This window comes from Xiphophorus maculatus, chromosome 12 (genome assembly GCF_002775205.1).
Source record: "Xiphophorus maculatus strain JP 163 A chromosome 12, X_maculatus-5.0-male, whole genome shotgun sequence".
Lineage (NCBI taxonomy): Eukaryota > Metazoa > Chordata > Actinopteri > Cyprinodontiformes > Poeciliidae > Xiphophorus > Xiphophorus maculatus.
In genome coordinates this window covers 18,372,847-18,391,317 of record NC_036454.1, presented here as the reverse complement: position 1 = coordinate 18,391,317, position 18,471 = coordinate 18,372,847, and the positions used below count along the sequence as shown (strand labels likewise).

The window sequence follows — 18,471 nt, the reverse complement described above, 5'->3', positions numbered from 1 at the left end:
ATTGGTCAACTCATCATGTGTAGGCAGATTTAGAGACGCTGATTGGTCGGAAGGAAACGTGTTGAGGCAACTGAAGCGGTGATTGGATCCTGAGGCGAAGCGTAAGGTAGTCCACATAATTCATGTAGCTATGTGTAAACTGTGTTTTTAGCTGCATTGATAACTGTCAGGGTTCAGAGCTTTAGACTGGTGCCTAGTCGCAAAAATGCATTGTTAAATTCTTCAAACTTTATTCATTATTCATGAAATTAAACCACATATTCGTAGGTTTAAACTTTTGCCTTGTTTGTGCTACCTCAGCGGATTAACGTCAGCTAAGCCTGTCTGTGGTAACACTGTAAGTGAAAAGTTGAACTTGAGGAGATTTCAGGCTGTGGAAGCTGCCAGAAAGATGGAGGTGAGAGACTGTCTGATTTCTGCTCCTGGAAAGGCGATCCTCCACGGGGAACATGCTGTTGTTCATGGAAAGGTATGATACTAACACACATTTAAAACCAAACTAGGATTCTGTCAGCTAAGCTTAACATTTTGAAAGCTTTTAAGTTCGTGCATTTTATTAGTAATATTAAATTGTGTAGAAAAGGTTTGATTTACATCATACTAGTTCTGATTACTTCGCTATTGTGACTCTTTATTTCGTATTGGGATATTTTAAAACACTGTTGCAACATGGCATGTAGTTTTTCAGTCTGTTGTTTCATAAGGCATTAAAATCAGACATAAAATTTAAAATGCACCTGTGCCTAATGCAGTTGAATTATGAATTTTTCTGTTTGATTTTGGAAAAACTAGCAGAAATGTCTTAAAAGTTGAAATACCAAGAGGGAAAGCTGATAAGGGCTTCCATCAACCCTGACCACTAGGGCTGGGTTGGATATAAAATGGTCTAATTACACTCCTGATTTTTAGTATTGCAGTACTGTGAAATGTGAATTGACTTGTACGTTTGTTGTTGCAGGTGGCTCTTGCTGTAAGTTTAAACCTGAGAACATATTTGAAGTTGAAAGCGAGGTCTGATGGCAAAGTTTGTATTAACCTACCTAATATAGACACATTTGTCTGCTGGGAGCTGTCCGAACTGAAACAGCTGACATCATCAAGTGGTAAGAGAGGATTTTTCACACAGACACATTTAGTTCAAACAGGTGAACTACTTTCACTTTTTAGATTGCAGCTTAGTCATGTACTCAGCTCACAACCAGTGACTCAGAATTGTCTATACAGATATATTTTCTTTCACAGACAATTAAAGAGGTCACAAAAACATCACATTAGCCAGTTAGCTTGTTGAAGAATAGAAACACTGCTGAAAATGACGTGTGTCTGTTTTCTCCACCTGCATATTAAATTGTTTCCGTTTCTTTAAAATATTACAAACAGATAAAAAAGAAGAGCTCCAACGTCTGGATGCTGAACTGGTGAAGAGACTGCGTAAATTTATTGGTGTGACCAATGAAAACTTAGACAGTAGTGCTTCAGCAATTTTGGCCTTCCTTTACATCTACCTGTCACTTTTTGGATCGGGGTGAGATATTTCTAATGTTCTTCACATAATTTCAACATTTTATAGAAACAAGACTCATCAAAACTATCAGATTTTTTCTCACGTATTTTTAAGTTCTACTGTATTTCATGGACATCTATGGTAATAAAAACACCAGTCACTAAGAAATGATGACTTACAGATGTTCATTCTGTCTTTCCACAGGCAAAACATGTGATAATGTTAAGCTTTTGCTATTTGCAAATGTAAGATGTTGCCAACTACCAACTGTGTCTGTTTGCAAATGATATTTTAGAAACATTTTATTCAAGAAATGTTCACTCTGCTCCATATTTGTCCTATGTATTCTTTTCATATGATTAGAGGAGTGATGAAGGTCCTTATCTAAAATATGTAGCAGGGGGAGAGTTTTCTGACAGAGGTGGTACAATCTGACATCAATACTATCAAAACAGTTACTTAAAATAGAATTTAAAAAATAGATTTGATCACGATTTTATTTATATCACAGTAGTACCACAAAATGTTGCGATACCATTTTAAGTCCATATCACCCACCCCTATCATGAAGGTCTCTACATGTTGTTTTTGGGCTAATCTGAAGGCCACATGAACTTTGGAGGCCCAACTTTGCAGAAGGTTGGCAATTTCTGCAGCTATTCACCTCATGACCCACTGACCCCACTCTGTCATGTACATGGCTGAGTTGCCCTGTTATAGTACCACAATCAGCTGACTGTGGAATGTTAGGTAGAGAGAAAATTTCATGACTCTACTTATTGCATAGGTGGCATCTTACTAAAGCACCAGACTACAGTCCTCTGAGCTCTTTAGAGCAACCCATTCTTTCTTCTAGAAACATTCTACATGCCTATATGCTGGATTTTATACATCTGCAGAGTTAATGGAACACCTAAACTCAATGAGTTGACGGGGTGACAGGATAGAGTAGAGTGTAAGGGTCTTTGTAAATTAGATGGTCTTGTGCTCATGTTGCTAAATGCTATGAATATGTAAGAAAGTGATCAGTACATGCTTGGAGGTTTATTGCACTCATGGAAGTGAAAGAAGGAGTTTTTCCTTCTTTGTTAACCTTAATGTGATCCTTTATTTCTTTATTGACATGGATGGGTTGATTGGATGAATTAATGCACACATCAAGATGGTAAAGAGAGACAGATAGGTGGACTCTGCGGCCCGAGCAGCTGGGAAGATTCTCATGAACATTAGAGCTGCAGGTTGTTGGAGGATTTAATCGGCGCTGACACAGTGCTGCTGTGTCAGAGCGAGGTGAAGGATTTCTGACAGGATGGCCACTAATGAGAGTCAGGCACTGGACCACTCTGCACCCTTTAACAAGTCTGGATGGGTTTTTCCCTCGAGAGCAGAACTGGACAATTAGTCTAGAGTATTTTTCTGTCTGCCTGAAAGCCACCACTCTGAAATGACATAGACAGAAGTGTCGAGTTTGTTTGTGCTGTATAAAGTAGTCTATGTGAGACTGAATTATTGGTCTATAATAAAAATAAAGTCAGTGCCGTAGCTGAGTTTTTGTGTGATGTACTAGCAAATTACAAAAAAACAACAACAAGTTGCTGTCTATTTTAGCTTTATTTGTATGTAGTTTAATTAAACACTAACTCATTGTTTTCAGAGATATGCCCAGTCTGACGGTGTCTGTGTGGTCAGAGCTGCCGACCGGAGCAGGACTGGGCTCAAGTGCTGCTTATTCCGTGTGTTTAGCTGCAGCTTTCCTCTGTGCAACCGGAAACATTCCCACTCCCCTCAAAGAGTGGGAGCAGACTGGCAGGTAAGAACAAGGTTTCCTTGTATGAGCTGAGATTTTGACTTCGACAGTAGTTTGCATCAACAGAGCAATTAGTCTCTGAGGTTTTGTCTAAAAACTTATAAATGACCATAGTGAATAGCTTGATGCAATTTGATAGAAAAGATGATTACTGTCTAAGTTTTATATTATTGGCTTTTTTTTTTTTTTTACAGATTTTTCTGTCTCGTATACTGTCATGCCATAATGATAATTTTAATACATAAAAAAGTTACATACTGCAGCTTCCATCTGAAATTAACTGTCGTTTGATTATCTAAAACATGTGCGAGTGCTAGTGGAAGCTTTGTAGTTCCAAACAGTGTCTTTATAATTATTCAATTAAACACACAACTGTTTACCTGTCATTGTGATTGCTCATTTAGCAGCACCCTGTGTTGTTGTAAACTGACTGCAGATGGTGTCAGGAGGATCTGGAGCTCATCAACAGTTGGGCTTTCCAAGGAGAGAAGATCATCCATGGAAATCCCTCAGGAGTAGACAATGCTGTAGGAACATGGGGTGAGACAGAAAAGTGTTTAACATAATATACGGCACATGAAGTTATTCACGCTCCTTCCCTAAAATAATGTTATTATTTTATCAACAGTTTACAATATCACTATTTAAAATCATCTTTAACATGCTTTTTTTTTTAACACATAGGTGGTATGCTGAGGTTTTTAGCTGGAAAGATAATACCACTGAGCAGGTACTGTTGAATTACTTATGAATGTTTTGATTAATAAGCCGATTTAGGAAGCATATCTTCCGATTTAGGAAAATAAGCTTGATTTTTATTACTAAAAATCAAGCTTCTTCTGGAAAATCATCCTCTGATCATCAGGTGACTGAACTCTCGAATCTTTGTTGCTGCCAGGGTGCCGTTGTTGAGAATCCTCCTCACTAACACCAAAGTACCACGGAGCACCAAGGTACTTGTTGCCAGGGTGAAGGACAAAATTAACAAGGTACTAAATGGTTTTCCCTCCCTCGTGTGTTACTTGCCGACACTATAATTAATATAATAGGCAGTGCTTTTTCGTGGCTGATACTCCAGGGCATGGGGTTGAGTGCCTCCATAAAACATTAAAATTAAACTCTTAGCCAGCACCCCTGTGTGCCGTTGCCTTGGCGACACCAGCAGGTGTGCAGCTTTCCACCCTGGACAGAGATTGGGCTTGTATGGTGTTGTGCCAATATTGGTCACAGTCAGAGTCAGACCTGCCAAATGTGCTGCCTATGTGCAGTATCTCCATTGAAATCTGCTTTGCAGTTCTAAATTTAAACGCATAAAAATATTACTTTTACACAAACTCTGTGCAAAAGGTATACGGGAGATGTTAATCTGCCTTTGTTGGCCTGTTTTTTGTTTTGACCTCCTGCAGTTTCCTTCCGTCATGATCCCTGTGCTGGATTCAGTCGACGCCATTTCCTGCACCTGTGAGAAAGTCCTAACAGAGATGACTTGTGAGCCCATCACAGGAGACCACTATAACATCTTAGAGGTACAGATTTTTTGTAATTTAAATGAAATATAGATATTGAAAATGTGCAGTCAGAATGTACCATAGAAGTACAATTTAATTTTATTTGATAAATAAAACACAAATTGAAAACACTGGAACCTCAGTTCAAATATTCTCATTTACATACTGCTGTTTATCTCTCATGACCTGTATTTTTACAGCTTCTTTTTTTTTTGCAGGAGCTAATTGACATCAACCAACATCATCTGAATGTGATTGGTGTAGGACATCCTTCTTTAGACATGTTGTGCCAGGTTACAGCGGCTAGAGGGCTTCACAGCAAGCTTACAGGAGCAGGTGGAGGAGGCTGTGGCATCACACTCCTGAGACCAGGTGCTGCACAATAATGGTTCTTTATTTGCTGTCGTAACTGTGCACAATTTAAATGGTTAACTATCTAATACCTTGCTACGTTTGTACTCATTTTAACAAGCATATATCATGAATTTTACTACTTGTCCTTTTCAGCTGTGTTTGCATTGTAGTTTAATTAATTTCTATGTCTGAAATTGGGAAATATTTAAATAAATTAAAAAAAAGGTGGAAGAAAAAAGGCAGCCAATAGCAAAACTGAAAATAACTAAAGAATGATAACCTTACTATGTCGAATCAACAGTGACATCAACGCAAAACACAATGACGAAAGTGGGGTTCGCCAAGTCTCCAGCTTGAATTTGAGTTCATAAACTGAATATTTTTATCCCATGTCAGAAGAAATGTTGATTTAGAGACAGCAGCCTGGAGACTTTAACAGACCGGAAACCTTCCCAGGGATTTAAAAGCTCCTCAAAGGAATCTCATTTTGTCTGTAATCTGTCACAATAGTGAATGAATGTGTGGGACAAAAATGTAATGGAGAAAAAAAGTCTGAAGGTTCACCCAGTTAATTATCTTTATGTCTCCAAAGGTTCAGCTCTGAGTCAACTACACTACACCCAGATTGTGGGTTTAATGATGGAATATTTATTCAATCATGCCATCTGGAGAAATCTGACAATTGTTTTTTGTACTAACATAGACGACAGAAACTACAGTGAAAGAAAACCTTTTCTTGCTTGAAAAACTGACTGACTGCTCAAGCTGTCTGGGTCATTTGGGGTGTTCTTTCACATAGACTCTAATGTCCAATTGTCTCAAATTTTGAGTAAGAAGTGGGTGAGAGTGAACTCGCCAACTTTTCCCACAAAAGTGCTCACACCATTTTTTTTAAATATTTTTGTTGCCTATAAATGGCCTCTCATCTGTTTGATATATTCCAAATCTTTTCTGTCTGGAAATCATAAATTTTTTTATCACTGTGGAAAATTTGCAGGTGGTTTTGTTGTCATCTAAGTACAAAGGTACATGTTCAGTTTGGAGGATATGCTTAAAAAGCTGCTATGTCATAGAAAAGTGTGCAAAATTATTAATCTGTTTCGACGGCCGGTGAAATGGTTGAGACTGGCTTAAAAATGTGACATTTTGCGGTTCAAAAATAATACAGAGAAAAAAGTGTTTTAGTTGTTGCTTTTAATCCTGTAATATTTCTTTTGGCCTTCTTACCTGCACTGATCGTCAGAAGATCAGTCAGAGAGAAAACATTTTCAAGGTAATGGAGGGAGGCTATGGCAGAACATTCATGGCATGCCTGATGATATTGTCCTTTGTAGATTTGAAGGTATGCTTGTAATTTTAAAAGTTGCATTCTTTTTTTTCTGAATTTCCTTTTATTTATTTAATTGAATTCCTTCTTTCATTTTCCAGCTAAACATTCCTTGTGTCTTTGGCTGCAAGATGAGCCCAAATTTTTATTGATTCATTCCAGTGCAAACAATGGAATGAATCAATCTGTCTTTTCAAAACAGCCATCCAGAAGAAAATTACATTTTATCTCCATACTCTATGTTTCTAAGGCAAGCTTTGCCAATCATATTGAGTGGTTTTCTGCCTCCTACATAGTAACCCATTCAGCCCATTTTGTTTTACAAATACTTGTCTAATAAATTCAGTTTAATCTAACAGTTTTTAGTTACGTAAAACTCTCTGTGACATTAAATGTTCTGTTTTCCACAGACACTACCTTTTCTCAGATCTAGGTATTATAAGGACAATGCATGATGAGAGGAATTATAGAAGGCACATGTACCTGTACATATGTGTGCTCATGCACTGAACCAATCAGAAATCCTGTGTTCAGTCTGTTTATGCCTGCAGCTTACTGAATTTTAATAGGTTCTCAATTTCCTAAATAGATTTCCAAATACTTTTTCTTCTTATGGTTTTATTTTTGAATTGCAGCTATTTTAAACACTTTTACATCTGTCTGCTCTAAAGCTAATTATAATAAAGCTCTTAGAAGAAGTTATTTTATCTCTGTCTGTAGAAGCTACACCTGCACCCTGAGGATAGACTGTTATGGAAATAAAAAGGATGTAAGGTATTTTACAACTATCAAGGGTTCTTGAGTTTGTTACAAGCTTTTCCATTTTGGCTTCATTTGTGTTCAATATAAATTAACATTCCCACACTTTGTAAGAATTAAATAATTTTAAAATGTAATTAAAAAAAAAAAACCCAAATCAGATCATTGATGTTAAAACCATTAGAACTGATCAAATTGACAGTTTTCAGGTTATGAGCTTCTTTTGTGATTATTTATTCAACTTTATTTAATTTAATTACTTCTTTCCTTTTCCGACTAAACATTCCCTTTGTGCCACACTCTTTCGGATTTTTATTTGAACAGAGGTCTGTGAAATATTTGACGCTCTGGATATTGTTTTATAACCCAACCCTGTTCTTGCCCGTACTCTTAACATCTTTGGATGTTGGATCGAGAGTTGCTCTGTAAGATGTTCAAAACTTAAGATATTGTTTTACAAGCAAATCCATATTTTAAATGTCCTGCTGTGCAGACAGGGCAGAACCCTGCTGTGCTCTTTGGTCTTCATGATGCTGTTTATTCATTAATCTTCTCTAAGAAACATTTGAAGCTTTCGCGGAACCATCTTAGTCTGACTTTTCTTGTTTATTGAAATTATTGTTTGGTTTTATTTGCAGAAACTGATTCAACGACTGTTCAGGGGACGATGAAGGACCTGAGGGACTGTGGCTATGACTGCTGGGAAACAAGTATTGGTGGACCAGGTGTGCAGCAGCACTTCCCTTCCTCTGTTAAAGAGGAAATTATGGAGGTTTTAAACAGGTACTGAGGCCTTCTGGTGGCGAAACAAAAAGACTGATTCCTACACTGTAGGACTTTTTGTCGATGTCTCAAAACCTTTGATATACTTAACTAATAATGGGAACTGAGAGAATGAAAGCAAAAGGAAAAAAAAAAATTTCCAATTGATTTTCCTGACTGAACATTTTTTTTGTGTGTGTATTTGACTAATCAACTGGGCCTTTTTGCACATTGGAGCAAAATTATATGCAATGATGTATCTGTACACTAGATGGCAGCAAAGTGGCACATATTGTTTTAATGAATCAGGATAAAAGTAATGCTTTAATGGATTAGTTTAATAACATTAAATCCTCAATTCTATATTTTTTACAGGGTTAAAAACTGCTTTAGTGAATGTAATAAAGCTGTGTGTGATTTTTTTTTTCCAGGAAAGATCACTTACAAAAAAAAAGTTTGCAAATCCAAATGAAGGATTTGTTCTGGAAATTGATACATGCCAGATTGAATATTTAAAAAAAAAAAAAATTGATGTCTAAAGTGAAAATCTTCAGCCTCTAAATCATTTTGCGGTTTTATTTATCAAGTTAAAGACTAACAGGTTGTGTTGTTTTGCTAATGAAGGTTGCAGAAAGGAGGACAGCAGGCGTGTGCGGCCTCTCTGGAGGATCTGGATTAGCATCACTGTACTGTGAATAAACAACAAACAGCGTCCCTCCGAGTTACACAGACACACAACAGCTTTTCCAAATTCTCCGCCACTTTATTGCTCATCCTTTTAAGCATTGCAAAATATGCTGCAAATAGAGCAGATGCAGCTGACGGATCTGTCTGCCATACTCCCCGATTTGGGGAAAAGGTCACTGTGGGAGTGAATATCCATTTCATTTTTTTGTTCTTTCAAATGTCATGAAGATTGAGAAGTCCAAATCTGGCTGTGTACGTGAATAAACGACATTCGTCACCCCACCCGCAACCCCCCTCCCCAAACCCTCTCACACTCACCCACCCTTTCTCTGTCTGCCCTCTCTGTCCTCTTGAATTGTGTCATCTTTATGTCAGGGCAGCCCCCCTGTCAGCGTGCTGCACAGTTGCTCCTAACCCCTGCTGGAATTTAATTACCACTGCGCTTCTCAATTGAAATGGCATTGAGGAGGGCGGGAAGGCAAGAATAGCTGAGGGATGGGGCGGAGGGGCTGGACAAGTGGGGGACACAACGAAGCCAGTTTTATTTGAAGCCCGTCTTTTTATTTTCTGTCTCATTTTCTTTCAGTCCTTTTTGCCCGAGTGAGGCACAAATGGTACTTTTTTTATATATCAGTGTCAGTGCTGGCTTCTTTCTGCTCTGATGAATAGAATCTAAGGAGGGTCTGGGATTATTTCAGATAACCATGGGGGTGAGGAAAAGGGGTCAAGGATAAAAAGGAAGAATGTCAGATTTCCAGAGATACAGTAGGAACTGTGAGCTGCCCTTGCAGTAGGGCAGAGGAGAGGGGGGGTGGTATGTAAAAATCATTTAACATTTTAGGTGTTTGAGGGAGTTTTGTCTGTATAAATCTGTGCGAGCGAAACGGCAATGAATAATTCATTTTGTCCAAGCAGGAGGAATGAAATGCTAAATGTGAATTTGCTGAGTGGTCTTGCTCACTGTGGCACATTCCCTCTGGTCCCGTGTCAACTGGTGAGAGACTTGTCAAGAACCATTAAGACTGAATGCAGAATTAGACCTGACTGACAAGATATCATGAAGCTGATGTCCAGTGGTTTTGCTAATGGGGATTTTAGTGTACAGCTCCATTCACATCCATAGATCAGCATTTGTCTCTGTTATTATGGAAAGTGCCTGTTTTGTGTGTTTTTATGTCGTGTGTGTGTCAGAGAGTGATGAGGAAATGGCCTCGGTAGGGGATATTTAGGCAACCATTCCCCGTCAGCGTTTGTAGGAACACGGTGACAGAGGCACAGTCAACATCACAAGCTCCTCTCTGTCATCATGAGGTGGATGATCCTCCTGGGGCTGTTTGCCCTTTTCCTAAGAAGGAGGTTGGTGGTCCACGTCAGAGGCAGGGGTCCGAGTAAGACAGCAGGATGTGAGGATGCTGTCAGAAATTATTTTTACAGGGTTCCTATGCAGTTTAGAGAAATCTGGGATTTCATTGACGCATTCTGTAGGTGTGGATAATAACAAATATGTATGGTTGTGTTTTATAGTTTTAATTTTCTGTTACATTGTCCAAATGTTGCATCAATAAGTTAATCTATGCACCATTTGCCCACACATCCATCCGTCCAGCGGTTTTTGCAGGTAAAGCGTGACCACTTCATAAATATGTGCAATAAATTTGTTGCCATCTGAGAGGTCTTTGCTAAAAATAATATTCTTAAATCTGTCCACAAAGTCACTGAGAACTCTTAGTGGAGTTGAGTAAATGTCACCTCCAATTTTTCACATCATAACAAAGTTTTTATTTTTATTTTTCTGTCTCAAAGCCAGTGCAAGGAGCAAGAGGTGGGAAAAGATTTTAAGTTCTAAAAAGTGGTAAAAATATTTTCACGTCAATTTCTCGAGTACGGTTAGAATTTCCAATCTAAACATGTAATGTTTTCCCACTATGGGAGTCATTTGCACTTTCATAAAACAGTGCCCAAAAATGCACCGGAGATTCAAACCAAGAGTATCTTTTGATAAAACGAATTGTCACTAAACTCCTCAAACAAAGCAATCTCTAGCATTTTGATATGAACTGTCCCTTTTGCAAAGGTAAATTTAAAATATTAAAATACATAATATAAAAGAAAAAAACTTTTAAACATCCTTCTGTTCAGTTTTTGATTAGAGGTTTTGGGATTACAAAATTCACCCCTTTTTTTTTTAAAACACACAAGTATTGTACTCGCTGGCTTAGATATTATATAAACTTCTGCTGACCTAACTCAAAATAAATATTTGAGATTGTTGCAGTGAATGTTTAAAAATGCAGCTCATTTTACACTTTGAAGTTGTATAATGTTAATTTTTGTAGCTATCATCTCTGTTATAATCTTCAGACTAAACAAGTATGTGCTGAACTGAACCAAACCCTTTTATATGAATGGATGAGATGAAGTTTGTCCCCACAGACAACAGATCTCAACTTCACATCTAGTCAAACAGTTTTGGCTCCAATGTCTTCGCTGGATTTTTATGTCATTTAATCATTTCCTGCTAGATTTCTTTTAAGCTGCAGCCAAAATTTCATAGCATATCAGTTGATCAGATAAAGATATCAAAGTTTTGATTTGAAAACTTCATTTAATCTTTTCCATCCTTGTCATGTCTCAACTTTATCTTGCAAGACTCTGTGGGTCGACAGCGCCCCTGCTCTCCTGGGCCGGGAGCCTGTTTCAGCAGTCCTAAACGTAGCCAAAACATTTAAAGTGAGGTTTCAACCTGGAGGATCTGTTATGTCTAGAGCCGGGTTTCTGTTATCCTTCAGAAACAGACAGAGCTGCACAATTGTAAATATCTGAAAACACACGACACCTCCTCTCTATGTCCCTGTTTCCATTATGGAATTGTATCATGTCTGAGTATTGATCCTGGAATTGATCCCACGGAGTTGAGGGCTTGTGCAACACACTCCGTCATCTCTCCAGCACCAGCAGTAGTATGTTTTTTAATTGCAGTCTAAGGCGCTCGGTTTTCATGTTACCTTTGAAAAGCCTCATTGATTTTTATACCACCCTTCATCCTCTCTGTGCTCCGTTTTAAGAGCAAATCCCTTGTGTCAGACTTTCCCCGAATGTAAAAGCACGAGATCTGCCAGTGCCTTTCACAAGGCTTCCAGGTGCTATTCAGACACATTAACACTCAAGTTTAAAAGTCAGATGTGTGGATTTTTTTTTCTGTTCAAATAAAACAAAGAGGAAAAAAGGCTTTGCTACAGTCTGCCAGTCTCTGTGTCAGTGGGAGCTGCTGAACGCTGAGTTGAACAAACCTTTAAACTTGTTAAGTACAGGTTTATCAGCCTAAAAGAGACCAGCAGATAAAAAACCAACCACAATGCTAGAGATGTTTAGTAAATCTTTATGTATAGAATGTTCTTTTGTTACAGTAGAATAAACTCTGTCTTTTTTTCTTTCTAAAATCCAACATTTGACATGAGTACATCTATTCAGTGGGAAAGCAAATCTCAGAAATTCATTGCTGCAACCGTCATTGCCACCAATGCTAATCCTCTCCATTTATTAATAGAAGTGCTTTCCTGTAACTTTTCTTAAGACTGGATCACACAGAGAAGGGATCATTCCTCTGCACAGTCTTACTAGATCACAGAGATTCAGAGTATTGGATCCTTTCTTTTACTTTCTTCTCTTCAACTCACATCTGGGATTGAGCAGGCCATAGAAGAAGGATTTTGTATTTGATAAAATATTTTTCTGTGGGGTCATAACATTTGGATCTTGTTGAAACGCACAATAATGGTGGATTTAAAAAACAACATTATACTGTTGCAATAAAATAAATTATTTTATTTATCTTCCTGGCATCTTTACAAGAGATGCCACAAATTGTAACAGGTGGTGTTTAGCATTTTCACATAAATTGTAGTTTAGGATTTTTGAACTAATTGTTAATCTTGAAAATATTGTAAATTTAGCTTTGTTTACTAGAAACCCTACACGAGACACAGTTTCTGTCTTAACAGAAATAATAATTTAAAAAATAACTCTAATAATCCAAACAGGATTTGTTTTTTTTGTTTTTTGGGGGGGATTTTAGCTGAAGCTCAGATACTGGCACAGGAATATATTTAGCATATGTGCGTCTATAATGCAAAACAAAAACATCCTCAATGAAATTTGATTTGCATTAATTTGAGAAGCAGCTTATCTAACATTCATACTATGAACTCACTTTGAATTTGAAATAGGTTCTCATAATTTCCCTGGGATTGCAGCCAATTTATCGGATTCGCCCCCCGCCCCCATCCTCACCGCGGCTCAGAGGAGGATGATCTCAAAACGTTATCACGTGACATAATGTGATTGATGGACCATTAAAATGTCAGCCAGATGTACTTAAAACTGCGGCTTTTAGGTTGATAAATCACAACCCAAATGGATACATAAAGCTGTTAGAAACAAATATTCCCATCTAGAGCTATCTGCAGTCGGATAGTAATGGATGTTCAATCTGATGGTCTGTCTGTCTGTATGTTTCTTCACATTTTGCTCCCCCCCCCCCGTGCAGCGTACAGCATGTCTGGACTGCTGCAGTCTTATAATTACAAAGAAACAGGTAGGAGTGTTCATATTTCATCTGCTGCATTGGTGATAACATCTAATAATCTGAAAGCCGTGGCAAAATTGGTATCTCGTTGCTCATGCATTATGAATGACTCACTGATTGCCTTTTTGCATAGATTAGCAATCATTTCACAGAAATCTCTCCTATAAAAAAACCGTAGTAGGATGGTTTTGGCTCTTTCTTTTTTCCTGAGGAGTTTAGACACCAAATCATGTTGCTTTTTAACATAGGACATATCTAGTGATGCCACTGTCCCCTCTTGCCCCTCAGCCCCATCTTCTGATTTATTTCTCTATGCATATCATCATGGTGAAGATAAGTGCAATTTTCAGCCCACTTTGCAACTGATTGCTCACTTAGAGAATATATTCAGCATCTACAGTGTTATTGTGTTTGGAGCCAAGCAGCTAAGTACCACTAAAAATCTCGGGCATCCCAAGTGTTCATTTGTCGACTTTTAAACTGAGGCAAGTCTGAGGCAAGGCGTGTGTGGATTTCTGTGACCTCTGCCTCTCCTGACTTGTAGCCACAGGTTGGCGTAACACATAAGGGGGCCTCTATGGTCTACTGGTTAGGAAAATTGTCTGGTGAGCAGATTCCCTGTTTGAGGTTTACATACTTCCCCTGTTTCCTGTCAGGCAAATAACCTGCCTCCCATTCACAACCATCCATATCACACAGACGCAGACTACTGGAAGACAACACTACTGACTCGGTTTTAACCACTTTTCATGATAAAAATTAATGCTTCAGTAGTATTCCAATAGTTGTTTTATCCATCAATTTTTTTTTTTTTACTTTTAAACATCTCAGTGTATCAGGGAACTCAAGAGTATACAAACTAAATGGTGCCACACCTTAAGTTCTGGTAATTGGATCTCTGAATAAGCAAATCTTTGAAGACCTGAGGGGTCCAGATGGTTTCTACCTGACCATCAATTCTGAAAAGTATTTAGGCCCAAAACATGTCAAGGTATTTTTACACCGAAAATTGAATAAAAAGTGACTTGTGGACTGATGTTATATGATTTCTTTCTAGTGTAGATCAATGCCTTGATCTACACTATTTTGAGTTGCATGGACTCATGGATTCAAATGCACCATTATGACAAACTGGTCAAAGTAAAAGTATCGGTTTTCTGCCTTTATCCTGGCTGCATTTTTAATAAGATAATGAGCTTATTTAGTCATGAACATTATGTTGATGTTAAAATTTAGGTCATTACCCAGATTTCTTACTCTATGGTCTTTAGCCTCATTGAGTTTAGTTGAGTGCTGATTTTTAAGCTTGTGTTTTTGGGGCCCAGAACTTTGACTTTTGCATTTTTTATACACTTGAATTAAAAATTCTCACACATCATTTCAATTACATTAAAACACAATTACTCAATGACCGTAAGGGAGTGCAGTCATGTGATGTCATTAGTATTACAAATATATATTAGCCTGTAATCTTATAATAATCTGATTAGGGGTAGCATATAGGTATTAAATAACATCTAATGATAGGACTATTGAGAAACCACAAATCTAATGATGACAAAAAAGAGTGGTTGTGTTACTCCTAGATTTCTTTCATGTTTTATGGTCTCAAGCCTCACCGAGGCTAGTTGGGTGCTGATCTCCAACTTTACCTTTTACATACTAATAATGACTTTTGTTGCATTTATATGGAAGAAATTCTGATCCATCATTGTATAGATATTGGGGACCCACTCAGTGACTATGCAGGACTGTGGAAATGTAACGTGCGTCGTAGTGCATGATAAGATATTTGGTCGTATGCTATAATCTGAGCTGGGAATAGAAGTTGAATATAAGTGATCTGAGATTGGCTCCTTGACGAGCCCCATGAGTGCTCCTTTTAGCTCAGAATTATATTTCCAAAATGTCACAATCCGATAAGTAAGATTGTAACCAATCCTTCACAGTGCCACACAATCCAGCACTATGTTTTAGGCTATCAATGTCATGTTGATCGATTGTTTCAAAGGCAGCTCTGAGGACCATTTTTTTCTAACAATAAATAAAGTTCTGTCTTGTTGAAGACTGAATATATATATATAAAAATATGAGTTTGAAGCAGCTCTTGGCTTGTGGGGACACCCAGGCTCCATCTTCCAGCATAACCCCTGGCCTTTACCCCCCCCAGATGGGCAGAGTCACAGGCCCTGTGGAGGTTGGTGCCCTCTGCCTGACAGCCCGTCACTGTGCTCTGGTGGTGATTCTTTTTTTTTCCTTGCAGGAGATAGTGTCTGATTGGGAGCAGTGTGTGAATAGCCCTGTCACACTCGATAAGCCAGCAAGACGACCTGTGACGGGGACATATGGCATGTTTGACAGGGAGAGAGGGTGCGAATCGCACTGAATGATAAAATGGTGTTTTTCCCCCTTCGGCAATGTCATGCTTTCAGGCAAGCGTGTGGACCATCGCTCACTCAAGCAGCTGACTCTGGCCTCCTTGTGACATCTCCTTCAAGGTCCTGCGTTTCTCTGAATTGCGTCTGGACAATTCTGACAATGTGAGCTTTTTCTGCTCACAGCTGCTCCGTTTGCTTGTCTGTGTGGGGGACATAATTGGATATCAGTTTAGTTTAGCAAGGGAGGCTGGGAAATTCATCTTTAAGGCCGTTTGTCAAAGCTTCTCCTAAATCTCTCCCGCACTGCAGCCCTCCCTCCTGTCTCTTCTTAGCCTGTCACACTGTTGATTAATACAAACACACACACACGCCCCCACCAGCACACACACACACGCAGTCTCATCAAACAACTTTAATTGATGGGTTCTGCCTCTTCACGACCCTGATTTATTTAAAGGGGCCACGAACTCTGAGCTAAGGAGACGAGAGGGAGACGAAGACAAGCCGGCTTGGATTGAAATTATTGAGTTTGATCTGCACGCCTTTCATCCTCTCTGTCAGCCGGGTCCTGACTTCTACTGTTGCAGCCTCGACTCCCATCCTGTCAAGTGTCACGTTGTCAGCGTTCGCGGCCATGACGGACAGCCCAGGTGTCGCACTCAGGCTTCAGTGCACCATCAGGCGCCTCCGCTCTGGTCCCCAGTGGTTCACAGTCAGAGAGACAGCACAGTCCAGTAACCCCTCTCAAACCCAGCATGTCTTGCTCCCTGGGGAGTCCACTTTCTGTGTCCACTGGGCCAGAACCTAAAAGCTCCCAGCCAGTGGTCACATAATCCCACTTTCACTCTGAATGCTAATTATAACACTTCAACCGCTGCAGCGCTTCTTCTTCCATTAAAATGACTATTTCTGTCGCTCCTTTCCCCGAGAGAAAAGAAGGCTCGTCTCAGAATTCAGTGATTGGTGTTGATGAAGAGGACGGAGGCCGATATGAGCACCATATTTGATTAATCTGAAAGCTGCCATGATGAACAGGAGGAAATTATTACTGGGCTCTGCAGTATTTTAGTTCATGTTTGGGCTTACAGCTAGTGCTCTGGTTTTATAGCTTGAAAGCCAATTAATCATTTTTACTCTAATCATTGTTTACTGCAGCATCCAGCTACTTTTATTTTAAATGTTCCAAATAGATAATGGATAGTACCAACAAACTACATTTTAAAATAGAAAATCTACAGTTTTTTTTATTTGTAGCCTGATTTTGCATCTCACAATCTGTGTTGTTCTTTTTTCTGTCCTAAGGCCTGAGAAGCAGGATAGTATGGTTATTATGCTAAAAGCTAAAGTGGTCTCAGCTTTGCAGAGCGTGATTGCTCTGCTGCAATGCCAACACGTTAAACAAGGGGGTCAATCATCCACTCCTTGTTTGTTAATCAGCCGAGAGCCCTCAGCAATGCAAGAAATTTTTACTAAAGTTAAAAATTTTCATAGATTAGGTCGTGTTTTCTTTCATGCATTTTTTTTTCTTGAAGATTATAGGGATGGGTGGGCCTGCAGTATTCATAAAAGTCGATTGAGCTTTGTAGAAACACTACAAACACACAAGTCGTCATTTCGCTTGATTGCATTCAAATACAGGAGGGTTACATTATTTGAAGAGCAATTTTAAGGCAGCAAATGCTTTGATTATCTATCAAAATATGTGACTATGTCAGAAATTATTCCACATAGTCCAAAACGTAATATAGCTATCAGATATTTTGTTTTCCACGTTCTGTTTTTAGTATATTCTATTCTTTGTCACTTTTATCAGTTCTAAAGCAACTAATGAAAAGAGAAATAATTTAATAAACATTTAACTCAAAAAAATATTGAACTTCTGCAACCTCTTAAAGTCTCACTGTCTCGTTGTTTTTCAACCTTAATAAATAGCAGACATGTTGCAAAATGTTGAATAAAACACAACTGCCTTTTAAATTTCTTCTATTCTTCTTCAGTTTTAAGCTGTTCATTGAGACGGAACTGGTTCACTTTCACTAACAGCATCCCGATCAAAGACAGTCAGCCTGACCTGTAGCGCTTGGTTACAGTATGTCATTTAGTCCATCCATCTGAATTTACAGATGTAAATGTCAGCGCTACCCAGTTAGCCAAGAAATTTTGTTTTCATTTTGTAGAGGTTGTTTTGTGAAGAGCACACAAGACATGCTGTTTCATATTGCTTTTGTCTTCAAAGGTCCAAAAATCTTAATCATGTAATAACAGAGAGCGGTTATTAAAAATCTGAAGGTTATGGCTTTACATCAGATCAGTTTTTCATTGATAAACTAGATCCCTGTGGTAGCTATCTTAAAATGTTTGTCAAGAGCTCAATTTGGGTTGGGTTGCCTCATGTCTACACATGAGTTATGAATGCATCCGTGGAATGCTGAATCTGATTTCTGTTGCTTTTGTGGCTTTAATTGGGACTTTATTATTAAAGTGATATAAATTCTTTAGTTTCTGTTAATATGACTGCTGGCACATTTAATAACTTACAATAGTTTGCTGTTCAAATTTATGTCTTAAATACAAAACAAATTGTTGGCATCTACAGTTAAGCCCCAAATTATTCATACCTTTGTCAAATTTAGATTAAAAATAATCAAAATCTAAAATAATATCAAAATTTTACCTATATGGTTCTTTGACTGGACGTTATATCTAGGTTTTGGGGTAAAGAGGTGACTGAGAATGTTTCCCATCTTGCATTTGAAGCTCTGATTTCATAAAGAAATGGTAACTGTCGGATGTTTTAATG

General features: G+C 38.3%; 1 protein-coding gene across 1 annotated transcript; it reads left to right on the top strand.

Moving 5' to 3' along the window:
• The first annotated feature begins 140 nt into the window (after positions 1-140).
• mvk (mevalonate kinase) lies at positions 141-17,564 on the top strand. Its single transcript, XM_014470629.2, has 10 exons — positions 141-469; positions 959-1,103; positions 1,381-1,525; positions 3,159-3,314; positions 3,748-3,851; positions 3,996-4,041; positions 4,210-4,300; positions 4,718-4,837; positions 5,038-5,191; positions 7,898-17,564. Exons 1-10 carry the CDS (start codon positions 392-394, stop codon positions 8,047-8,049), a joined length of 1,191 nt encoding a protein of 396 aa, XP_014326115.1. The 5' UTR covers positions 141-391; the 3' UTR covers positions 8,050-17,564.
• The last annotated feature ends 907 nt before the right edge of the window (positions 17,565-18,471 follow it).

Coding starts and splice junctions, on each gene's coding strand:
- mvk (XM_014470629.2), top strand. CDS start 392: ATGGAGGTGAGAGACTGTCTGATTTCTGCTCCTGGAAAGGCGATCCTC. Junction 4,301..4,717: donor TGAAGGACAAAATTAACAAG/GTACTAAATGGT, acceptor GACCTCCTGCAG/TTTCCTTCCGTCATGATCCC. Junction 5,192..7,897: donor CATCACACTCCTGAGACCAG/GTGCTGCACAAT, acceptor TTTTATTTGCAG/AAACTGATTCAACGACTGTT.